General features: G+C 32.8%; 3 protein-coding genes across 3 annotated transcripts; 1 reads left to right on the top strand and 2 right to left on the bottom strand.

Moving 5' to 3' along the window:
- Positions 1–412: 412 nt before the first annotated feature.
- LOC148301537 (sphingomyelin phosphodiesterase 4) lies at positions 413–11,293 on the bottom strand. The gene is made up of 13 exons (XM_088273109.1): positions 11,184–11,293; positions 10,818–11,117; positions 10,629–10,731; positions 9,147–9,363; positions 8,389–8,593; positions 7,423–7,691; positions 5,429–5,618; positions 4,374–4,561; positions 3,218–3,447; positions 2,199–2,329; positions 1,607–1,741; positions 1,326–1,448; positions 413–1,013 (listed from the first exon to the last, which is right to left on the bottom strand). Exons 1-13 carry the CDS (start codon positions 11,214–11,216, stop codon positions 588–590), a joined length of 2,550 nt encoding a protein of 849 aa, XP_088129235.1. The 5' UTR covers positions 11,217–11,293; the 3' UTR covers positions 413–587.
- Positions 11,286–15,459, top strand: LOC148301536 (uncharacterized). The gene is made up of 3 exons (XM_088273111.1): positions 11,286–11,832; positions 11,958–12,291; positions 12,543–15,459. The coding sequence occupies exons 1-3, from the start codon at positions 11,701–11,703 to the stop codon at positions 13,793–13,795; spliced, it is 1,719 nt and encodes a 572-aa protein (XP_088129237.1). The 5' UTR covers positions 11,286–11,700; the 3' UTR covers positions 13,796–15,459.
- Positions 15,460–17,448: 1,989 nt separating this feature from the next.
- LOC148301535 (glyoxalase domain-containing protein 4) lies at positions 17,449–24,833 on the bottom strand. Its single transcript, XM_088273112.1, has 5 exons — positions 24,399–24,833; positions 23,311–23,360; positions 20,604–20,869; positions 19,484–19,639; positions 17,449–18,305 (listed from the first exon to the last, which is right to left on the bottom strand). The coding sequence occupies exons 1-5, from the start codon at positions 24,486–24,488 to the stop codon at positions 18,013–18,015; spliced, it is 855 nt and encodes a 284-aa protein (XP_088129238.1). The 5' UTR covers positions 24,489–24,833; the 3' UTR covers positions 17,449–18,012.
- Between the last annotated feature and the right edge of the window lie 841 nt (positions 24,834–25,674).

The raw sequence follows: 25,674 nt of genomic DNA, 5'->3' as shown, positions 1-25,674 counted from the left end.
TTGTTTTTGATAACGCTTCAAAATTTGGCGAAAATGTGTCACAATATTATCATTGAATAAATTTGCAGTACGAATAGCCACCCTATTAATAGGGTGATGTTTCTTAATGTACGATGCAACAGTTTCCCATGCTTTCAGCATTTATCTTATTGTGTCAGAAGATTGTTTCTTTGCTACTTACTTCTCCCATTAGCAAGCTTTCCTCCATGATTTCTTGCTGTGAAACATGATGCAACTCCATAAGCTCTTCGATGGACAGCTCTTGGCTATGCTCTTTCACAAGCTCTTCAATATCGTTGTTATCCACCTCGAGTCCAATGACACAATCTTGTTGACTGTAGACTCACAGGTACTGTTGACAACACTGTCTAGCCAATTTTTTTTTCCAAGTATTATAAATTTAAAAAAAACATTAAAAATCTTAACACTATTTATTGAATACAAAAATGAGGAACAATACATGGAAAATATTTCATATATATAGAAAACAATAAATTTTCAAAAATATAAAACATGTTGTACATACATAACTTTATAAAGACTTATATAAAAATATTTGAATTATTAAAGAACAAAAACAATAATTATTACGTAGCTTGTTCTCGATTTATAAACCTAAAACTGTCATCAGTATTATCAAAAGAATTATTAACAGTATCCATAGCGTCCACCCTAGGGTTTGTATCTCTCCTTGACCCAGTCAAGTAGTGGACAGTTCCTCTAAATATAATTGTGATAATCCATAAAGTAGCCCAAAGTGAAATATAAAAAGGAACTCCGTAGCCTATCAGGTAAGATATGAGGCCGAATATTGAAAACCAAAATAAGTAAGCATAAGAGGCGAGGGGTCGTAAGCAGAGACGTGGAGGCAAAATTTCTGTGACTTCTAATGCTCCGTAGTTTGGTCCGCTTTTACAAAACTTGCGCACTTGAAAAGGTGGCTCCAGGATTTCTTTACTTAGCACACCGACATAGTCCTCTCTGCTCCAAAGAGATTGCATTTTTTGACAATACTGTTAAATAAATGAAAAACATAATAAAGAAATTGTTAGAAATATATATTTTTATATGTCCCAGATATGATCGCTATAAACGACACAAATCTAATTAAAAATATTATTAATTGTGAACTTCTCATTTAAAATTAAACAAGTTCATTAAAAAGGCAAACTGTGTAAATATCAACTCAGTCATGGCAAGTATAGTGAGACATCAACACGGGGACAGTGATTAAAGACATTACACTAAGTAGAGCCAATAATGCCTCAATAGAAAGTTGATTGCAAATTTTGTGCTGCAAATAATGAAATGCAATCAATAATTACCATTTCATTGATCCGAAGTGTAATTTGGTTGAATAAATGCACTAAAAATCCATTTTCATACGATCTTACTGGCTGAATATCAGGATTTCCCATGTATTTTAGATTTTTCGCTCGTTCTCTGGCCTATTCCAAAAGAAAATAAAAAAAGATGTACATAGATATAATATATGTATTTTATTGCATACCTACATTTGTTCAACTGGTCAATTCATATAACAAAATATCACAAGGCCATCATTCCATATTTTATTTTATAATAAACATTAAAAAAATATACTAACGTCTTTTGGAGAGAGTGTGAGCATATATTTGGCAGCATTCCTTCTAGTGACTTGATTAGTGCTCTCATAAAGGGAATCGGAAGAATTTGATGAATTCCTAAATGATTGAGGATTATTCGGAGAACTTGTATCCAACTGCAAAAAAGTGTAAAGTAGAATTTTTTTTTAATGACGAGGTCCTGTCCTTAACCATTCCAGGAGTACAATAATTGATGTCTGACTTTCTCTAGGAAGTGGTTTTTTTTTAAAATTAAATATGTATTTTTTTAAAATAAAATCTTTGTATTATGAAAATAGAAATTATGTAAAAACAATTTAAATAAAAAAATATTTCTCACATCTCTAGGTTTTATTTTATGACAAAGTTAAATACAAATATCCACAGTTGTCATTACTATACAAATTACATCATACCAACTGACGGATAGACTTCGACGTTCATTAACGTCGATACTCGTTTGAGGAAAGTTCGCACCGACGTTCATTTACGTTTATACTCCCGGAAAGGTTAAATGTTTAAGATTTCACAGAACAATATATAAAGATGCAGTATTTTAATGTCAGGAAATAGTGTAAACTATCTGAAACTTACTGAAAACATGGCAGCTAATTGGTTGATGGAAGCGTTTAGATATCCTGGAACTTTGACCAATTCTTGCAAAGGTACTTCGTCATCGGTCTCTGAATCTCCCATAAGCCAGTATGTTATAGCGCCCAAGAAACCTAAAAAGATTATTAAAAAAGTACATAATCATTTCTGCGTCATGAGAATGGTAATTCATACTGATGCCGTCATGTGGCGTTTGGTTGTGTATAATAATAATAAAATATATTTTTTAATTTTTTTAAATCAATTATTTTATCGTTACGCTTTGTTTTATATTTTTTTATTACTATGTTTGAATATTTTAAGTGCTTCTGCTAATAATTTGCTTTCATATTTATAATTGAAATTGTATTTATTGATTTGGCGTTTAAGTTGTAGAACTCCATTTTAATTTATGTACAATTAATTTTTAAATCAAACACAGATTTGAAAATGCCATTACAAAGCGAAACGATTGTCACAATATTAATTTTTTATGTGTTTTTGTTAATAAAATACAATTTAGTAGACTCAAAAAATCTGTGTTTGATTTAAAAATTAATACATAAATTAAAATTGTAAATAAAAACACTTATGTATTACCACTTGAGTACCACTTTACCACTCAAGTGGTAAAAAAAAACAAGTGTTTTCATTTAAAATTTCATCATGTCTTAACCACAAAGTGAATGCCAAAACAATAAATATTTAGAATTATATTTTAATAAACATTGAATTTTTTAAAATTGTTTTCAATTAAGGCAGGAATTTTTTTTTAATAATTCTTTTAATGAATTCAAATCATGATTTCATTCACTGCTTTTGTTATTTCATCAATAACAAAAAATATTGGAAACATAACATCCCGCAGAAAATAGTTGAAAAAAAAAACATTTTAAAATTTTTGAATTTCTTATTTATAGTATATACATATTTTGTTTTTCAAATCTTTCAATTTGTAATTAACGACCATTTAATGTACAAAACTTGCTTACTGTACTATTCACTGCAAAAAAGCGGTTTACCTTTCCGTTGAGCCTTTAGCCTCTCCTGACAAGCTTGTATGTTGCAGTTGACCTGGGTGTGCGCCTGCTGGGCGTGGAACATGAGGTCCCGGGCCGTGGGACGGAAGGCTCCCAGGAAGAGGGGGCGGTAGGGGGCGCCGCCCGCCTCGTTGTACCCCGTCACGGAGCCAGGACCGGGCGTGAAGGACTGGGGCGGCAGGTGAGACGTTTGCTGGATACTGGTGTTAAAACTAAACAGAGAAATAAGTCACTTGAACTTTCAAACTTTCAAACACAGGCTTGGAATAAAGTTTCAGATTTCTCTAACCCAGTGGTCGGCAAACTTATTAGCCAAAGAGCCAAATTACAACATTAAAATTTTTTCTCGAGAGCAAATCATCTCAATTTATTCAATAAAATATAAACAAAATAAACTAACATTTAAGGAATATATATTAAAAACATAAATAACTAAGTATGTAAAAAGATTCTTGTTAAAGTTGCAGAGAATCCCGCTTTGAAACACTCCTTTTAGACACATGGAACAGATCAATATCTGGCGTGATAATGCCAAGGATAATACCCGTAATTTTATCATGCAGAGATACCTCATCCGCTTGCAACTCTAGTACACCTTTATTATAATTTTAGACCATTATTAAGAATATGTTCTTGATTTCACCCATAATAAGGATTTTATTCATTGATAAAAAATAATAAGCATACTACTTATTGCGAATAATGTCCTTGCATCTCCTTTAAAAACTTGAGAAAAATAATATTACATTCAAATCTCATTATTTCGAAATGGAATATTTTTCAAAATCATTTTCCACGTATGTATGTATATACTTATGCACAATATCTAAAAGTTTCATAAGAAATTCGTAGCAGGGTCCAGATATGTATAGTATAATAGTTTTCTTTAAAATTTTAAAAAATTATATCAAAATAAACTATACTATTTTTAACTATTTTATTTTTAACACAACATTTACTACATCAAAAAATTTTTTAGCACATTGCCCTGATAATATCCCCTACAATGGCAGATTAAAGGACGGTAGTTAAAAGTATATAACATCTTAAAAGCAAATTACATACAATATAAACGAGCATTAAATCAATTTAATAAAAAAAATATTGAAATTTAATATGAGAGTATAATATCATTTACCTGTTGTCCATAACATTAGAGGATAGATCGAGTAATCCAGGGTTAGTGGCTTGCAGGAAGGATTGCGAGAATGTCGAGTACTGGTTGAGATAAGAGGTGTTGTTATTGGCTAGCATGGGTTCTCCTTCTAGTGCTACAGATTTCTCTATGTCGGTTAGTATCGCCACAAGATTGGTCTGTGAGAAAACCTAAAAGAACAAAAACACGCATTTGAATAAGCTGGTCCATTTACGTAGTCAATGAAAATTGATAAACTGTTTTTTATACACTTATTTTGTACGTAAAACTGGTGACAATAAGGAGACTACAACGGGCATACAAATGTTTCATTTTTTATTAATTTATTTTATTGGTTACAAAAAACATTGCAAAATAAACTAAAATACCCTTGGGTCTGTTTTTATGCGATTTTGAAGTTATGCAATTTTTAAATATCTAATGAAACCTATCCCTCATTTTTATATGTCGTCCAAGTCTTTTTTTATGCAAATTTGCATTAAAAAAATCTAAAATTTAGACTAGTGCAGGTTACAACCGTTAAAGTGTGATTGTGTCACTGGCACAAAGTTAAGCTCAAATTTTACATTGTATGTAAGAGATACTTTATTGGAAAAAACAGAAAAAGCACTTGTTATTTGGATTGAAGACGTATCTCAAAAACGATTTCCCATACGTGGATATTTAATTAAGGAAAAAGCTCTTCTGTTTTTATTTTTATGATTTTTTTGTAAAATTCTTTTATGCGATTTTTGGTACATTCTATCATATTGATTTGAAGTTATGCGGTTTTTAAAAATAATGGAACCTATCCCTCAGTTTTGTATGTAGTTCATGTTTTTTTAAGTGAATTTTTTTTTATGCGACTCCCCACGGAACCATCTATCGCATAAAAGGAGACCCAAGTGTAGTTTAAAATGAACTGGAAATTTATATGGCAGAAAACAATTACATTGATAGGATATGATAAATGATTTAGTTGTAAATCAATATTGACTGCACAAATCTGCTTCAATAGACAATAAGCGGGGTCTTTACCCTATATTGTAATGTGTTACCTTTGTTAATCGAAACAGCATAATGGCGTTCTTGGAAGCCATAAGGTCCAAGCGAAGGAATCTTGGTACGATCAATTGGAAGATTTCAGTGTAAGCAAGCAAATTCTCTGACATGAAGGGTACAAACGAAGAGTCTATCATAACAGGCCGCGTTACTTCTTCAGTTGATGTATCTATCTTTTCTTGTTGTCTAAACATAAAATAAATATACAATTATTTACAAAAATAGCATAGAAATCTGACAATCTTTTAAACTCTGTGGTTTTAAAAAAAAAATTTTTTCTTTACCAACAAATGTTGCCATAAACAGTCTTTCTTTGAAATTTTTCTTTTGACCTTCTAAAACAGCAAAGTGGATAATAGGGCACCTATATATCATTTGCATTCAACTAAACATTTAAACTCCCTTTTCCAAGAATCTGGAATGCAGGATTTAACACTCTACCTTCAACAGACAATGATTGAGTTGACAGTGCATCAGTCTAGTGGTATGCCGTATGCAGCATTACAATATAGATAGTACATATCATGTTCACTTCTTAAAAACTCGTAGGAAAAAAAAAAAAATTTGATGAACATTTGACATTATGGATATACGCTACACTTAAACTGTATCTTCTTCTTCTTCTTATTATTGTAGGCCTTACGGCCTGTTTTTAAGAGGGATTAGCCTCCTGCGACGTCGATTCCCAGCTATCGGCCCATCTCTTTGGTGGTCTGCCCGGGAGTCGTCTACCATGGGGTTGGCCGTACAATGCGATGTGAGGGAGTCTGGATGGTTCCATTCTCCTCACATGCGCATACCATTGCCTTCTTCGTTGCCTTCCCCACCTAACGACATCTTCGATCTCGCATATTTCCCTGATCTTGGCATTTCTCAGTCTATCTCGAAGACTCTTGCCTGTTATGCTTCTCAGAGTCTTCATTTCTGACACTCTAAGCGTGTTTTTTGTGGCAGCGGTGTCTGCTCTGCTTTCGATTCCATATGCCACTTAAACTGTATGTATATACTATTTTGTGTTTGTATTTATTATAATATTTATTCAATATTAACCTGGACCGGTACCTGAAGCGGAGGGCTGATCACCCTTCCTTCATGTGTTAACGATCAAGATAGCACTGCGTTTATATGATGCAGTGCCCCATGCACCATTGGGGTGAGGATAATGGTTTGAAGAAGAATTTTGTATTCGACAAATGAAGAGAGAAAAATCACAATGACAATATGAATTCATCATTTCAAGAAGAAAAAAAACTGCTTCGTGGTAAGCATTCGAACCTCAGTTGTCTAATTGCTGATCAGGTGCCTACACGGGCACTTATGTCATGTTCTCAATATTATTAATATTTAAAGCATTTATATTGTGGATAGGCATTTTTACTTTGATATTTTTTTACAAAAATGTTAGTAATATTAGTATATAACCACTCATCGAAATTTTTATATCTACCGGTTTAGATATGTTTATCACATACGATTTTGTGTGTGAATAGTGCTATGGTGGTGACGGGTAGTGTTGTTTGCATGCTGTGGTAGTGATTGTCGTGACGAAGTGACGGGTCTCGAAACCGGTAGAAATAAAAATCTCGGTGAGTGATTATATACTAATATTTACAGAAAAAATAACTTTAATACATATTGAATAATAATGTTCGTAATAACGAACATTGAATTAATCCTAAAATAAGTTAAAATGATTTCAAGCTATCAGATTTATTATTACCCTAGAAAAGTAAAATGGTCATGTTTAAAAGTGTTATTACTTTTCAATTTATAGTTATCACTTCAAAAACATACGAGTTCATATCCTGTTCAATTATAATATTATGTATTTAGTTGTTATGTAAGAAAAGACTCATTTGGACCAATCATAACTGATACGTCATGACGCCGATAATTTATAAGATTTTATTTTAAATTGAAATATTACTTACATTTTCGTAAAAAAAATATAAAAGTACTTATGTCACGCTAAATAAAGAGTCTCACTCACTCGGCCTTGTCGTCCCTGAGGCTGGCGTACCTCCAGGGCTGGACGAAGCTGAACCAGAGCTCCATGACGAGGCGGAAGGAGGCGTCCAGCGGCCAGGAGCGCATGAGGCGGCGGATGTGCGCCAGCGCCCGCGGGGCCAGCAGCGCCACGGCCGCGCGCCGCAGCTCGCCCAGGCTCGTGGGGTCCGCGCCGCCCGACAGAGAGAACGCGTGGCACTGCTTGATGAGGGAGCGCGCTATGCGGACCTGCTCGCTCCCCGGGTACGTGCTCTGAAATCACAACACACATAAGAGCGCTGAAGTCAATGTCCAAATGAAGATTTAGTGAAATCACCAAAATCGCATGTGATAAATATAGTGTTGAAGTCACCAATTATGGCTGTTTGGCTTTGTAGCTATTGGTTTCGGGAACAGCTATTTTGGGGGCGGCGTGTTGCCACGTGTTGTGATCACGTGTTGGTAATGCAAAAGAGTGGTGCGCAGAATGAAATCGAAGTGATGTACTTACAGTTAGTTCCTTTATTGAAATAAATGCGATTGTATACTGAATACTGAAATCAAATAGTTACAAATAATTTACAATGTAGTTAAAGAAGTGAAGTGAAAATCGAAATAAAACGTCTGTTCGCGTCAACGACCCAAGTAGTTCTCCCCGTTTTTGAGTTCTCTCGCTTCAGAGTCGTGTCCGCTCGGAACGGAAATCTTCTCGAAACGTCCGTTCTGTTCACGTCAGCGCTGTAACTCGACGGTGTGGCTACATAGCCTACATAAACATTTTGTGTAGTTTTAAGTGTGTGAATAGTGCTATGGTAGTGAAGGGTAGTATTGTTTGCATGCTGTGGTAGTGATTGTTCTGACAAAGAGACAGGTACGTCTCGAAACCAGTAGACATAAAAATCTCGGTGAGTGGTTATATACTAATATTACTAACATTATTGTAAAAAAATATAAAAGTACAAGTATTCACATTTATCATTGTGGATTGAGTCTGCGGGTTGGCACTGGCCGTCTGATTGGGACATTGCGTGAGCCAGGTGTCGATGAAGACCTGCAGGACGGTCTCGGAGCGCCACACCTCGCCGCGCGGGTGGAGTTGCGAGGAGCTGCTGCCGGAGCTGGCGCACACTCCCGGAGACTCCTGGTGCACCAGCAAAGAGGGGAACGGGGAGTGCCTGGAAAGAAGGACATTTGTGAGACAAGGCGTACAATGTTGTGACACCATCAAGTCACCAAGAGATGTTTCTTCCTTTTTTAATATAAAATAAATCAATTTGACTTATCTATTCCATTATACATCTTCGAACATCAATATGCTGATTGTTTGGAATGAAAAATCTATATTTATTCTCATTTTTATTTAGACAAAAATTGTGCTATATAAGATTTTTAGATCATATAGCAATAACAAATGATCTAAAAATAATTGTTATACCCTGTTCTACTGATTCAAGTACACTGGAACCTGTCATAACGAGCATAATTCGTTCCAGAATCTACTTGTTAAGCGAAACATTTTTTGCTTTTACTGGCGCGGAAGTCCCGGCTCACAAATGAATGTCGTAAAAAGGGGACTTGCCCTTTCTCTGTAGCTCATGCGGAATTTCGCTTGTTAAATTGAGAAACTTTTTTACATTTTTTTTTACTTGTTATGCAAATTACTTGTTATGCTCTGTTGTATTGAGAGGTTCCACTGTCATTGAATAGCAATTCGTAGCCCAAACTCACCGGTTGGCAGTCTGCATGGGTGATATGGCGGGGGTCTTGCCGGTGAAGTAGGCGATGTGGGGCATTACGGGGGTGCTGGGGTCGGAGGGCAGGAAGTGTATCAGGTACTCGCAGCACAGGCTGTAGTACACCGTGTTCCAGCTGTCCCAGGCGCCCGAGGAGCTCGGAGCATAGTGCATGTACGAGGCAAAATGGAATATGAAATAGTCAAATGGGTCTGGATATATTGTTAAGGATTATACTCTTAATAAAATATTAAGGTGGGGACTGACCTCCACATTTCGTCGTAACGTAACATTTGCGGCGAGCATCCGACTTCGGATGGAGCACTCGGAACGAGCGGCGGGCAGCTCGGCTTGCTGAACTGACTACAAATGCTCGAAACGAAATGACTCCAGTCAGACCCCACCTTTAATTAAACACATTCTTCCTCTTCTTCTAACCCTTATTTGTTCCGTGTCTGTCTGCTGTGCTGGTCAGGGTTGTGGGGGTCTGTGTAACGGCCAACGTCGAGTCGGAATCGAATCTAGCTGATTGAACTAAACATTAATCTCTTTCACTTCCTACACCAAACTTCTACTTCTACAAAGTTTGTATTTATTTAGACTGACAGTGACAGGTATATTGAAAGCTTTCAAATGTAAATTCACAGTAAAATCCGGATACAATTTTATATTGTTTCACATTTTCAATAAATTTCGCTACTTAGTTAAAAAAAAAATAAATTCTTAGCAAGAGCAGATCTGTCAGGAAGCCTAGATGCTTCTGTATCAGATCTGGGCATGGAGTGTGACGGCTTTCAATAGCAATAACCCTTATTTGCACCCAATAGGGCACTCTGCATTATATGATGTAATTGAAGAATCTTCAAATCCTTATCCGCACCCGATGGTGCATAGGGCACTGCATCATATAAACGCAGTGTTATCTTGATTGTTAACACATGAAGGAAAGTTGATCAGCCTTCCGATTCAGGCACCAGTCCAGGGTAATATTGAATAAATATCAGAGTGAAAAATCACTTTTTTTTACAATTTATTTGACACCTCCCTGGGAATCGAACCCGGGACTTCCAATGCGGTAGCTGAGCGTGCTGACCATTACACTACAGAGGCGGACAAAAAAATAGTGAAAGTATTTTTAATATCATTTTAAATACGATCACAAAGTTCCTGGGCACGATTTTACAACTTATCGCCAGATAAAGAAAATTATAGATTTTTCAGATTCTTATTAATACAAAGAGAATGCAAAGAACCTTCCCAAGTAATAAAACCCTAATTTTTCTACCCTTTGTCCGCACCCAAAGGTAAATAGGGCATTGCATCGTTGTATAGAAGCAGTGTCATATTGATTGTCAAGTAGGCGAAGGAAAAGTGATTAGTCCTGCGCTTCGTGTACCAGTCTATCAAATATATATTATAGTAAAAAATTACCTGCTTTATTTTGGTAAATTAGTTACTTTTAATTTGAAAAGGATACTCAAGTTTAAGGAGATGATTTGTCTTGTATGTGGATCTACATTTAATAGATCTAAGTAGAACTGGGGCATCCTCCCGCTCTCTAACATTTGAAATACTTCCAACTGTGACAAGAAATAATAGTAAAAATATACAAATGCTTTAATTTAAATTAAGTTTAAATTGTAACCAGTCTTAGAATATCACTTACCGGTAATAGTCTACTCGGGAAAACATATTTTAACTGAGGGTCTCCGATAAGTTTATAACAAATCCTGAACAGAGGTCCTGTGGGAAGCAGGAAATTATACAAAACTTCGAAATTGGCACTGTCTTGAGCTGTGATTCTTCGGAGCCCCCAATCTTCGGATGAACCTCCATTACCAAAAATACTTCCAACGATTTGGGGAAATATTGTTTGTAAATCTTTGAAAGGAATTTGTTCAACAAGTTGACTTATTTCGTAGACTCTGGTATGTAGCGGTGCCCTCAATATGGGGTAAATGCGAGACTGAAATGAATAAAAAAATTAGTACCAAATTGTAACAAGTATAACATTTTCCAATTATTTAATTACCGAAATATCAAGCATGCCGGTCATTTTATTCATTTGAAAAACGATTCCAGTTGTTTATGCTGATTTTTTTAATGAACGTCTTGTCATTTTTGTCTCGCATATGTCTATGGTCTGTGTTACCAGGATAATAAAGTTAAATAAATATAAAAAACACAAATATCTAAGAAATTTTTTCGACTAATTTACTGTAGAACGTTTTTCGGAACGTCATTTCGTCCTTCATTATGTACGTACGTTTGTTATAAGTAAATCATACAGTTTTGTAAATTTTTGTGTGATCAAAATATTTTTTTTATCTAAAATGGGATACCGACTTCCTCCAGGAGTTTGATGAAGTGTAGATGTGCCATTATAATTAAGAATTCTTGTCTTTGGATTTATATATTTTGTAAGTATCTGTGGCTTATGTCTGCTTGCAAGAAATTTGACAAACGCGAACTCCGGCGGAATCCAAGCTGTGTTGTTGCGAGGGCTAATAATAATTACTGTATCAGTTTGGATATAATTCAACTCCAACATGTCTGACATTGAAATGGCAGACCTTGATAGCGATGACGACTTAGACATAACCGATACCAAAGGCATTTTGAGTGAATCCGAGGATGGTGAACTGAGCGACAGTGATACTGATGTTATTCCGGTCAAAAAGGTATATTTACTATTACACATTACTTTTACTACGAGCCCTGAATTTTACTGTTCCCATAAGACCATTAACATTTATTTGATCTAATGTATTATTTAACTAAACGTGCATCACCTTTACTATTTTAGGAAACCAATGTCAGTGACACTATCAAGAAGTATTCCTTCCAAACTGAAGGAAATGAAAGTATTAATCGCTCTATATTTGACGATGTCGACTTGGCTAAAATGGAAGAAAGAGCAAATAGATTTGGATTTGACAATAAAAGCGACGCTAAGACACTGGAAAGGGAAAAAATAGATCTCTATGAGAGTTTATCAATTAGTACACAGGAAGACATAAGGCACGCGAGACTAGATACTATTCACGTACATGGCACCAATAAAATGAAAACAAACGATATTTTTGAATATTTTTTCGCCCATAAGCCACTGTTTTTAGAATGGGTCGATGAAAACAGCTGTAAGTTTTGTTTTAAAGTCTTACTATCAAATACAGCAGGTGACTGCCTGAGGATTTTTGTTAGATTATTCTTAAATATCTATCACCCCTACATCTTTCTGACACAACACCCTTACACTTGCTTGAACATCAGTTGAACATACAATTTACTTATATTGACAACAAATACAAAACTTATCAAAAACTATCTCAGACTTTTGCTTGTGTTGTTTTAAGAACTATTAATATAAACTTTTCAACCAATTTTTCAGGTAATGTTGTTTGGCAAGATGATATTTCGGCTGCAAAAGCTATGGTATTCTATTCCAAGGGAATTTCGTCAGATGATGATGATGCCATGAACGTAGATGTTTCTATGAACGGAATTGAAACCAAATCGGGAGACACGGTTCGACGAGCCGATATTAAAGCCCCAATTCCTCCGGGAAAATGGAGGGCTGGAGCTCCCCACCCTCTGGCAGAATTCATATTTTTACGATTTGCTAATAAAAGTGACAAAAAAGCAAGCGGTAAAGAGAAATTAAAAGTTATATCCAAGAAATATAAAGATGGCATAGATACTGAAAATATTCAATGCGGTCTTATATCCGAATCTATGAAAAATAAAATAAAACTGATGAAAGAAAATGATTACGCATCTGATGAAGAGAAAAGTAAAAACCCATGGGGAGAGCTGTGCCAGACCTGGGGAATCAACGATTCTCAGGAAGCGTTCGGAGTACCCAATCAGAGAATCAGCCAGACGGTCGCACCTCCACTTCGCAGTAAAGTCAGAGATCGAATCGGTAACCTCGGCCCTGTGACAAGTAATTTCCCCGTAAAAGAACGACTCTCCGACACCTCCAGAAGCAGCCGCGGCAACGTCAAAACTAGATTAGGTAAAAGAACTCAACAAGTAATAGATATAGAGGATAGCTCAGAGAATGAAGAGGAATCGCAAAGCAGCGATGAAGAGTGGACTTTCAAATTAAAGGTTCCCCGGATGAGGATGCACGCAGATGATGAACAAGAAAAAATGAGCAAGAAGAGAAACAGCAACGACCCTGTCGCTGTACAGTGGGAAGATGATGTGAACATAACCAATATTATGGTAGAAGTGAATAATGAAGTGGCGGAACAAGCTTACAACTCTGTTGATAATGAAAGGAGAAGAAGCAATACTAAATCTAAGAGCAATAGTGATTTAAGATCTAGAATAGGAAGAAGAAAAAACTCTCACTATTCCGATAGTGATGAGTCCCCTAATTCACCTCACCAACTTAAAAGCAATGTCTGGTCCAGATTGGACATTTCTAAATCTAATAAACGGGCAGAATCTAAATCTGATTCAGATTCCGAAAGCCGAGATTTAAGGCGCACGTTAACTAAAACGGGCGCTAATAATAGACCCGGATTCAATAGTACAGATCTGCGATCACGCCTCGGCAAAAAAACGGAATTTCGAGCTAGTCCTTTAAGAATTGAAGTAGATAATGAACTGTATGGTCAATCGGACGATGAATGATATCAGTGTTTAAGTGATTTAGTTTCAATTATTACTAAATTTTGTTTCTTTTAAAATTTTCTGGATCTGAAAATTTAGACTGAGAAGATTCCTTTGAAATAATTATAATAGGATGTGAAATATTAAGTAACTGCTGCTGAATTTTTTACATTTCAATTTGACGATGCCAGTAAAACTACAATGATCATAGTGTAACCGTTTTAAGTGCCGAGATTTTTTTATTTTATGTATGCTAAAATTGCCGAAGACCTTTTTGCAAAAATGGTTGATTTTAAATTTAGTGGACATTGGTAAGAACGAGAATAATGGGTTTTTAATGGAGAATGTATTTTTATTTTTCACTAAGAATTAATTAAATTTGTTTATATGTAAATATTATTGACGAATCGGAACATTAGAACGCGCACGCTGCGATACAACCTCCTAGCTCGACTGCCAAAATACACTGGCGCCTTGTCAACAGCTGCACTTTTGGCAAAGTATACCAAAGTCAATATATCAATTCTATGCATTCACGGTTAGTGGAAATCCCTAGGGCTGTAGACCCACCCTCTTTTCCATTTGCCAAGGTATCTGGTACCTGTTTTTATAGCGATTCTTTATCTCTATTATATATTTTGGACCAACATAATGTAAGATTTAATTAACATTTTTTTTTTGCGGTTTTACAAATATACAGTAAAAGCTCATTAATTTGATATTGACGGGACTAAAATTTGGAAAATAATTTAAATTGTCAATTTGTAATTTTGTCCATTTTCTACATACAAACTGATGCACAGCAATGTTCCAATGGTAAACTTATTTTTGTTGACAAAACGATCATTTTGGCAATTATTATCAATTTTACAAATGAAAATCTATTGTTTTAAAATTGCGATTTTTTAAAAATAAAAATCCTGACTTCTATTAAAATGTAAAAACCGATTTTTTTTTAACTATCCCAAAAAATGCATAAATGTCTCTGAAGGTGTAAGATTGTTTTTTAAAGTTAATAAAATTATGTAAATTCTAGATATAAATAAATTTATTATCAGTTTTTCAAATGTTTAGTTCAGCTAATTTTTTTTTTATGCAGAGCATAGCAGAGTTTGAAAATATAAAAAGAAAATTAAATCACAATAAAAAGTTTAAAAAATGTTGGAAGAATTGTAGAGGATCAGAGCGTTACAAATATTTCATATGGTGGATACCTACAACTAAAAGATTAGCAGTTAACACTTGAAACACTTAAAAGCTTCTTCTACAAACTGTCGGTAGAAAGCGGGAAAAGCATATAAGCATTCTATTTGCTCACTTTTTTTTTCGTTTTTCATTTTGATTTTAAGTTGCAAAAAAAAAACAATTTTATTATTGTTTTATTTCGAATTTAGGGCAAAATATTATTTCAAATTACGAATTAAAAGTTTTGTATAGAAACAGTGTTGAAGGGACCAAAATGACATATTACAGTGGAACCACTCAACCAGTTTAATTCATTCCAGCATCTTACTTGTTACGTGAAACATTTTTTCCCGCAGAAATCAATGTAAAATACGATAATGCGTTCCGGGCCGAAAGAAAACTCAATTTTTTATAAGTTTTTTTAACGTTTATTCTAATAAAATTAAATATAAATTGTTAAGGAGTGTAAAAATATGTAGAATATAATTTAGATTTGAAAAAAAAAAGTTAATAAAAATGTGAATTTATGACAAATAATGAATCCTTTTTAACTAGAAAACTGTTCAAAAAAGCCCCGGTTCACGAGTGAAAAAGAGATTTGCCCTTCCTCTGTTATTCATTATGCGAAACATCACTCGTTAAGGGATCAAGTTTTTCGGATTTATTTTTTCTCGTTATGAGAGGTTCCACTGTATTTTTAAGTTTTTGCAAAATTCTAATTAACTTGCTTTTACTGTATACTGTATACACAAGCATTTTAATTTCCCTCAATTAGTGCTTCAGACAAACCTCTAGCAGTATATCGATATGTGAGTAGAGGACTAGCTGAAAACATAAATTGTAAATATATTTTATCCATCATAATTTGACTGGTAAATTATTCTAAATAGTGTATTTTGTTAACCTTATGTTTTAAAAATGCGAGAATAAGAAATAAATAAACTTATTTTAAATGAAAGGAAATATTTTTGTGTTTTCAAGAAAACAATTGTTTGTAATCATGTCGTACAAAGCAATATTAATTTTTATCAAAAGATTTGATATTAATATGTGGTTTTATAGATGAACTTTAAAAAAAAAAAATTATTCCCTGCTACTAGGAATAGTTTTCACCCCTGTAGATGACGGAATATCAATTGCATAAATAGAAAAGGCTCCTTGCCTTATTTTGTTTTGAAGAGCGTGATTAGAATTACTTTTTTCTAGCAGAATAAATATATGTAAATATAGCACGTAATTTAAATATATGTAAATACAGATCCTTTCATTATTCATGTGTAAAAAAATACATAATCATACATGTAATGATTTTTCATACTTAAAAAAAATATATATTTACATACTATAAAACATGACTAGTCTTACGCTTCCTTTATTTCAAATGAATTTTTTAATATCCTTATTAAATCAGTGTTTACTTTTTACAATTCCATGTCTTGATTAAGTTAATAATACTCTAGATTGTATTTTTAAAAATTAAAATTTCTTACACTATGTATAATATATGTACATATGAATCAATTACCAATCATTATTTTTTGACATCTCATCAAAGATGAAGAATATGGAAGTCTGAGCATTTACGGGGCTAACGACCGTCATAAGCTGGTTTAAGTGATCACTTTACACACGTGTAACGTTCTCCAATTCTACTCATTATTGACAACCACAATACTCAAAAGTTTAGAAGTTCTATATCTATGAACCAATTTTGAAACATTGTTCTTGAATCACTAGAACTTCACTAGACATCTATTGATGAGATGAAAAATATTCTTCTTCATCTTTGATGATGTCAAAAAATAATATGAAAATAACTCCTGTAATTGCAGATAATCCAGATTTTGTGAACAAGTATTTGGACACAATCAAAATGTTGTAATTACCAATCGTTCATCACATTATGTATTTTATTTAGTAGACGTTTAAGATACTTTTTACTGTGGTCCGTACGACATTTCTGCTTAGCTGACATGGTCACAAAACACATTTTTGACAAACCGTATAAGCTAGAAATGTTATGTGTGGCGTTTATTTTTCTTGAAAATAAAAATCAATTCAGATACATAATCAATTTTTACCTTGTTAAAAATACTTGTAAGACAATAATTTACATATTAAGTGACAAATTTGAAATTTTGCAGCACTTAAATATAAGTTGTTTTGCATAGATATCAAAACCTTTCATGTACATTTATGAATTTTTACTTAATAAAATATATTTTTGAATATATGTAACTGTTTTTACCAAAACTTTCTTCCTGCATGGATAGCAAAGCTTTCTGCATGTTTTTTTTCATATTTTTTTTATATGATAATCCCTAAATACAGTAGAGCTGTCTACACTGTTAAAAATGTAATGACGCTATTTTAAGATTGGAAGTATGTATATAGAACTTGTTGCTGGATGAAAATAAAACAAGGGGTTTGATTATATTGGAAAGAAAATAGCACTCGATTCAACTAAAACTAAAATAAATAAAATAATATTGTTAAAATATATATTTGATGATTATAATCATTAGTCTACATACATTTTTTAAAATATTACTTGTTCCCTTTTTATTTAGTTAATATACCTGAAAATTTACTATGTATTTAAGAATGAATTACTAACAAAAGCTGCAAAATATATATATTTAAAAAAATAGTTTGAGTATTGTTATCACATTTAAATAACAGCAATGTTAAAAAATATATGACAAATATAAGTAATACCCAAGTCATTAATAGTAACAATAATGAGATTTTTTGTTTTAGTAATAACATCATGATCGTAGTACAATGCGGATGTGCAAAATGTGGAATTTACTTTTTTGCATGTTTAAAAAAATATATTTAAAAAGAGCATTTTTCTTTCGTTAATTTTGAAAATGCAAATAACAATAGTTTTGGTTGACGGGAATGGTAAAAGAACTTTATGCCGCTCTTCTGTAAACTTATATGAATCACGTGTGATTTTTTTACGATCATGAAGATAAGATTTAGCCCCTTATAATAATACATAATGTTATATCGCTATGAAGATTCTTTATATCACATTCGAGGGTAAGTTATGCCCTGGATTTATCCAATTTGATGTATCGGGTCAGCAGTTTTTCTCCTTCAGGATCAAACTGAGAAAGCTGCGAGAATCCCTCTTCATCCACAAAGCAGATCTCGTGGCCGTCTGGATCAGCCAGGATGATGACCCTCACGGAGGCCTTTCCCGGAGTGTCCAATTTAATCAGCGGAGTGAGGATCTTCTGGTTGGCTTCTTGGATCCTCTTGTCGATTTCTGGTTGCTGATCCATCGGGCAAGCAAAGGCAATTCTGCCATAAGCTTTGGCATGATTAACTGCCTCACCTGGTTAAGAAAACTCAGATTTTGAAAAAAAAAATCAAATAAAAGACAGATTTAGAATTAAATTTATTTTTCTAAAAATTAGAGATGTGCGTAATGAGTAATTGTAATGAGTAACGAAACGCCAATCCACATTCTCTACAATTGTGACACACTCGCTCGCAAACGAAGTCACATCCTTGGAGGACCTCTGCTGGACTCCGAGAAGGTGAAGCTCCTACCACCAAGACAGGTCATGAGTTACATGACTCACGTAGGTCTTGGCAGTGAGCTGTAATACAGAGGGAGGTTACAATAGACCTAATATGGTCGCAGTGACATAAGGGATGCAAGATCCCTCAAGGTCAACCTCAAAAAAAATAAAAAATAAAATGAGTAATTGTTACTTTTTCAGTTAGCTGATTGAGATGGTATTTGTTACTTTTTCTTAGTTTATATTTCTTTCCAGCTTACGTTTTTAATGTTAAATTTTCAAATATATTAAAGCTAGAAATACGCAATGTATTACCAAATATCGCTCACTCCTTTCAAGAACGTCATAAATCAAAAAGCTAGATTTTTCAAGAGAACGTTTTTAAAGTTTAAAAATATAATACAATGTATTAAAAATAAATATCAAGCCACTCATTGAACTTTTTACTGTGCAACAGATCTTTTTAGGTAAAACCTGAAGGTTTTTTCTCCGTTTGAAAAATATTTAATATATTTCAAAAAATAATTAAACAAAACTTTTCTTCAAAATGCAAAAACAACACTTTCTGCCCTGTAGCAGGTAAATATTAAGTTAAAAACATGCTTCTTTTGCTGGGATATAGTAAATTTTCTGGGCATTCTGAAAACATGTACAACTGAAAATTGACGATTTTTGATTTATGACGTTCTTGAAAGGAGCGATATGTGCACTGATTGGTATACTTAACTTTAAGTGATTGAATCCAATAACTGAATTACGAATAAAACAATGACACATTTTAAAGGAGTCATTATTTATTCCGACTTTTTAATCCACTGGTAAAGAATCACCTTTAATTCAAGAAATCGATGCAGGATATTACGAATCTCCAGCACCAAGCAAGTTAAACAATCCTATCGGTTACGATTTCATAGTAATTTTCATATTAAACAATTTTCAGAAATTTTTCTTCACTATGTTTTAGAATAAATTAACATTGAATTCTTACCAATATCTCGTAGCTCAAGTTTTGCTTGAGTCGCCCCAAACCCGAATACGGCAGATTTGGGTTTCTTTTCATAAACATCTAACCCGAGGAGACAATTCCAATATGCCATAGACTGTTGGATGTTTGAGCTTGCGAGAATAACTTTTTGAATAGGGTCTACAAAAAAAAGTTTATTATCAGTGTGTATTGAGGTTTATTATAGTGAAATATATGCACACTGTCTGCAGCAGTGTTGTTTCTTATCTAATTATTTTTTAAACCGGTCATAAATCTGTGCGATAACATTGATAACTTTTATTTTTTCAGTAAACTGCTACTGTACATAAATATCAAAAAATATATATTTCTGCTCATATTACATAAACAGCAAAAGTATGTATAAGGGTTTGAGAATGTATGATGAGATGCCTGAATGTGTAAAAAATAAAAAGAGAGAGAATTTAAAAATAAATATTTTGTAACTGTAAGATGATGTAAATACTTATAAGATGTAAATTAAGTATAAAAAATTGTTTGTATTGAATGTAATACAACTAAAGAACTAAAAATAAATTTAAAAAACTCAATCTGCTTTAAACCTGACCCTAATTATACTGTCAGTATACCAAAATAGTACAGTCTGCCTTTTGACCCTCAGTATACCAATCATAGGCAACCGCAAACCCAATTTCAATCTGTACAATGTTTTTTGGCATCTCTTGCGCTCTTCCGATAGTGAGCAAATAGAACACTTATAAGCGTCTCTCGCTCTCTACAAAGAATGTGTAAAAGACGCTTTTAACTTTGTATTAAATGTAATAAAAGCTAACTAAAGAAATAAAATAAACAGATATTTCATACTATAAACATAGGCCTAAGAAGACAAATATTAAAAATAGAAGTCAAGTTTTGCTACAGTAGGACCGAACCTAGGAACTCCGACTCAGAGTCTGCGACAATAGCCATGGGATCGCGCACCGGCTCCAATAATTTAATCATAATTGTGGAGATTGCCTTTGTTATGTTTCTCCACATGATTCTATTAAAATGGATAGAATATGTTTAGTGTCATTCAATATATTTCACACAAGACAATATGTTTATAATTTTATAAATACTGGGAATAATTTAAAAATGGTACCTGTGTCAGTCGGCTGAGGCTCATCTATGAGGTAGAACTTGTACCCTCCCGGACTCTCCACAAATTTAGTTCCGTTTTCTTCCGCCACTGGCCATCCTTCAGATTCTGCTCTCTGAAGAGCCTCCCTCGATTTGATGGCGATTCCGATAAAGTCATTTCCTTTCTCATACGAAGTGATCCCGTAGTTGTAGGTCAGTTCTACAACAAAGTGGGATTCCTCGGGCCCATAACCGACCATCGTTTTACTCCATCGGTTGTCGTAAGGCCTGAAACATAAATAATGTCCAATTAACATTCTATATTCATCATGAACATCAATTTACATGACAAAAAATAAATTACAATTATATGATGAATGGTTTATACGTATATTAATAGTGATTGAACTAAGTGTAAAAAACGTGTTCATTACTCTAGATTTTTTTTTAAAATTGTAGGTATGTTACGAAAAAAAAATCGCCAATATTTTGTTTGAAATAACATGACCTAATATAGAACAAATTGATATGCCGTAAATATTGCATAATAAACATTGAGAAATGTTGTATTCCCACTTATTTTGTCATGTTAAGTCATCCATTAAAATTGCACAACCAAACATTAGCTTCATACAAAAATAATATATTCTTTACACAATTTTTTTATAATATCTTTTGTGTGACATGACTATCATTATTTTTGCATTCCATGGGCACACAGCAAAATGAATAGTCTAAATTTATGATTTCTCTAATGTTTTTCGCAGATACTTTGAGGCACATTTTATCAACTTTATAAAAATAAAACAACTTTGTTTTTAACCACTTTTTTATTGATACATTTTTTCTCCAACCGGTCACAACAAGAACCTTGCATCATCAGGGTTAAACATGAACTAAATGAGAGTACATGTTTAACCCTGATGATGAAAGGTTCTTGTCGAAACCGGTTGGAGATAAAATGTATCAATAAAAAATTATAAAAAACAAAGTTGTTTCGTTTTATAAAGTAAATTTTATGATTTTGATATTTATCTACCATCTAATTTTTCTAAGTGTTGTCTAAAAATCTAAGCCAACTGATTACTGATACCTCTTAGAGATCTAAAAGATAAAAAATATGCTTTTAAAAAAGTAATGAATTTCAAATAAAGAATTTGAAAACAGCTGAAATTGTAATTTATAATTTTGGTCCACACATTTGACTCCTATCCTTGACTTGGTTTCAATTCACACTTAAATTTAATATAATTCTATCTTGTCATAATAATGAAAGGCATTGTACTATAAAATATGAAACACATCAAATATCCATAACAAGGTAAATATACATATAATATTCTACAGTGATATCAACCTACTAGCAAAGTTATATGACTTTGATTATATGCCGTTGATAATTATGCAACTCAAGGTCAAGTAGAATGAAGTAAGTTAATTTCTTGGAATCGCTAGAACAATAATTGGAATATGAAGTGGGTTTGAATGAAGTAATTTTTATAAAAAAAATTTCCTACTTTGGCTTGGATTTCCATATAACATGATGTTTATTATTTTATATAACAGCCTAACAATAAGTTGATTTTAAATTTAGCACTGGTTATTCGATACGGTGCCATATGCACTTTCTGGGTGCAGATAGGGGTCAACGACGAAGAAGAAGGTAAGGAAATTACATAAGTGTGTGATTCTTATGAGAATCTAGTTAGCAGCTTGGCTTGACACCCAATGCTACACGGCACTGGGTTGAAATAATCGAGAGTTATCATTAGAGATAAACCGATAACTAGTCCAGTAAAAGTTGCCCGACTACCAGCAAGTCGGCTTAACCGACTTTTTTAAAAAGACTTCTCAGAAGTGTGCAATATTTATGAATTGAAAATTGTCTTCTAACAGCATTGAGCAGAAAGTAAAAATGTTGAGTAAATATAAATAAAGCAAAGACAAGGTAAAAATGAAAATAAGAAATAACTATACTTAGAATACTAAGAAGCAAATATGACAAAATAAAGTAAAAATAAAAATTGTTGAAGAGGTAAACTTCACGCACTACTGAATGCAGTAAAAGTAACTCAAACACAGTGAGAAAATAATATTAAATGAACAAGACGGAAAAAATGTTAAAGTAACATAAAAAGTTTAAGAGGGCATATAAAATGGAAGTTAGATTATAATCTACCATTGACTTCAAAATCAAATTTTTTATTTGCCTTCTGTGATAATTGCGATAAATTTGATAATTAATATTTTTGATAAATAATATTGTTTTGTCTTTGAATGGAATCAATTTGTTTTTTTGTTTAGGTATTTAGCCTATTTTTTGCTACCAGTTGCCGACTAAGAACTATTTGGCTAAGTAGCAGATTAGTCCGCTAAGCCGGAGTCAGTACATCTCTAGTTTTTATAGACTACTAAGCAGTAAAAATATAGGTTGTTCTGAAAATTATGTAAAAAAAAAATTTCTTATAAAATTATAAGTTGTTCTGAGTGCAGGACCAAATACATGGGTAGTTCCATGCGTCAATTACTACATTTCAGAGGCAGATAAACACATCAACAACAACAAAAATATTGGGTTAGTGATATTGGATTGATAGTGTCAACATTATAGGATCAATAACTTAATTTAGCACATTTCTGGGCATTTTTTCTGAATTTTTAACAAATTTTTCTCAGTGATTGACGGATAAAATATAAACTAAAAATAGACATTCAATAAAGGTGCTTACCCATTGCAAGCGGCTTCGCAACCTTCGGAGAATTCTTCATGACGCAGAACCTATTAATATATCACTTGGGTTAAATACATATCAATATTTTTATTCAAAATACTCATTGGTACTTACTTCATTGACACGTGAAAATTTATCACACATTACTATCAATTGTAAAGCGTATACCTTATCAATAAGTATTTTTATCTTATCGAGAAATAATAATGTGATTTATTTATATAATATGTTCGCAATAAAAGATTACGCATTATTTTTTTTAATGATATTTATAATTAAAAAATATGTCTACGCAAACTGGGAGACGCTTACTCTAGCATTTTTCACAATATCAATGTTGATTTAATTATTGGTCAGTTTCAAACATTCATTTGGGCAAAAGAAAATCATTTAATTTAAGTCATTACTTATGTAATCTAATATCTATTGTCATGTAAATCAATATAAACTTTAAACTACTCTTCTGTAAACTTGATGTCACATGTGTGATTGTTATATGATCATGGCGGAATATAAACAGATAACAACATTAGTAAAATGTGTTATGAAACAAAAATACTAGTTGAAAATTATAAGTAAAATAACATTTATGCAATTTAAGTCGCTGTCCATAGCATTTGAAATACTAAACTTTATTATATTTATTTACTGGTTATTTTATGCATAACGCCAGCCAAATATTAATCACTCCAAATGAAATGTGCTAGCTCCAACCGACGTTGACCATGTTTAATGTTCTGAAGAGTTCATCGTAGACAATATACAATCAGTTTTTAAATTTCAAATTTAATATATTTACCAAGCCTTTTTTATTCAAATTTGATTTATAAATTATTCAAGAGAAGAAATTACCTATCAAAAGGTCACTTTTCATTGGCTGAATAGTTTTGAGTCTATGAACAATTTGGATTTATTCTAACATTATGCAGGTATTTCATAACGGTTCATAAAGTATGTAACTACAAAACGAGATAATTATGTTGGCATCATATTTATTAGTAGGATGGGTGCTCATTTTATATTGACCATTTAAAAATAAAAATAAAATTACTTAAAAGAGTGATAATTGATTATCAAAGACACACCTTCATTCCAAGAACATCTCTGTAGAATTTCGCCGTAGCCGTTCTATCGGCTACTTTGAAAACGAAGTGTAAAATGCGTCCCCGAATCATAGTAGCAAATTACGGAACTGCCGCGATCACGCACTATTATATACTGACGAAAATGTAAAATTAGCCAGATAATAGACGTAAATATTATCGCATGTGCGATTGACAGATACTTCTTGCGCCCGGCACTGAACAAAGTAATATAAGAATTGTGATTGAATTTGGCCAACGGTTTTAGACTATGACGAATGTCAACGCGCGAAACCTTCTCGTAGTAATGAGAAATAGTCATGCAATAATGACTGTAATACCTAATAGAAAGGTAATCGCGATAAAAATGATATAAAAAGTACGCCCCACACTTAAAAAAAAAACAAGTCAGAATGGAAACTGGAAACCACAAACCACAGAGAAACCGACAAGAAACGTCAGATTAACAAATACCCAATTATCATAGACAATAAACAAAAAAAAATCGATATTATATAGAGGGCAATTGATTTTTTTTTGTAAAACGAACGACGTTCTGGTTTGAGAGGTAAAAATAATTGTTACTCAGGACAACTTAGGCATATATGTTTTAAAAGTATTCACGATTTGGCAGCTTTAAAAAGAAAAGTTGCATAAACCATAAATTAATAATTTATTATTTCAAATATTGGAGCTATTTGTAAATCTAGACTAATAAAAATAATTACTACTGAATGTACTTGTCTTTACTTGTCAATCACGATTTTTTTTGACTATCCGGATTTCTTCTTATTCGGACTACATCCATCCCCAATTACTCCTGATAATGAATGTTCTAATGTACCTATATGCATATCAATGCATATAATATTAGCTTACCTAAAAACAAGTTTTAAAAAACAACATTATAAAACACAAAAAGTCTTAAAACAATCACAATCGCTATCAGATCAGCCGGTTAGGCTTATAATGTATCGAACCTAAAAACTTTGACCCACAATCTGCGACGCAATGTAGAAATCTAATAAAGGACAATGATATTTAAAAAAATAAATCAAATGTTTTTATTTATCACTAAATATAAAGTATTGTTTTGATAAAAGCAAATTATCACTGGAATTTGGGATGGGAGTATATATATCAAATATCGATAATGATTTTCTCCTATTTTTATTATTGTTGAAGCTATTTATAACCAATACATTTTATATATTTTTTAAACTACATAAAATTCTGTGTGTTCGATTTATTTTTTTAGAAATATATCACCGCATATTAT

Source organism: Brachycentrus maculatus, unplaced genomic scaffold (assembly GCF_059751285.1).
Source record: "Brachycentrus maculatus isolate JH-2025_06_01 unplaced genomic scaffold, ASM5975128v1 h1tg000548l, whole genome shotgun sequence".
Taxonomy (NCBI): Eukaryota; Metazoa; Arthropoda; class Insecta; order Trichoptera; family Brachycentridae; genus Brachycentrus; species Brachycentrus maculatus.
This window is presented reverse-complemented; position numbering and strand designations above follow the sequence as displayed.

What these genes read in the sequence shown, in the direction of transcription:
- LOC148301536 (XM_088273111.1), top strand. Translation starts at nt 11,701, where the DNA reads ATGTCTGACATTGAAATGGCAGACCTTGATAGCGATGACGACTTAGAC. An exon ending in ATGTTATTCCGGTCAAAAAG is followed by an intron (nt 11,833 to 11,957) that starts GTATATTTACTA and finishes TTACTATTTTAG; the next exon opens with GAAACCAATGTCAGTGACAC. An exon ending in ATGGGTCGATGAAAACAGCT is followed by an intron (nt 12,292 to 12,542) that starts GTAAGTTTTGTT and finishes CCAATTTTTCAG; the next exon opens with GTAATGTTGTTTGGCAAGAT.
- LOC148301535 (XM_088273112.1), bottom strand. Translation starts at nt 24,488, where the DNA reads ATGATTCGGGGACGCATTTTACACTTCGTTTTCAAAGTAGCCGATAGA. An exon ending in GCCTCAGCCGACTGACACAG is followed by an intron (nt 19,640 to 20,603) that starts GTACCATTTTTA and finishes TTTTTTTTGTAG; the next exon opens with ACCCTATTCAAAAAGTTATT. An exon ending in ACTTGAGCTACGAGATATTG is followed by an intron (nt 18,306 to 19,483) that starts GTAAGAATTCAA and finishes TTTCTTAACCAG; the next exon opens with GTGAGGCAGTTAATCATGCC.
- LOC148301537 (XM_088273109.1), bottom strand. Translation starts at nt 11,216, where the DNA reads ATGAATAAAATGACCGGCATGCTTGATATTTCG. An exon ending in AATCATCTCCTTAAACTTGA is followed by an intron (nt 9,364 to 10,628) that starts GTATCCTTTTCA and finishes CAATATATCCAG; the next exon opens with ACCCATTTGACTATTTCATA. An exon ending in CCCATGCAGACTGCCAACCG is followed by an intron (nt 8,594 to 9,146) that starts GTGAGTTTGGGC and finishes CCTTCTTTCCAG; the next exon opens with GCACTCCCCGTTCCCCTCTT.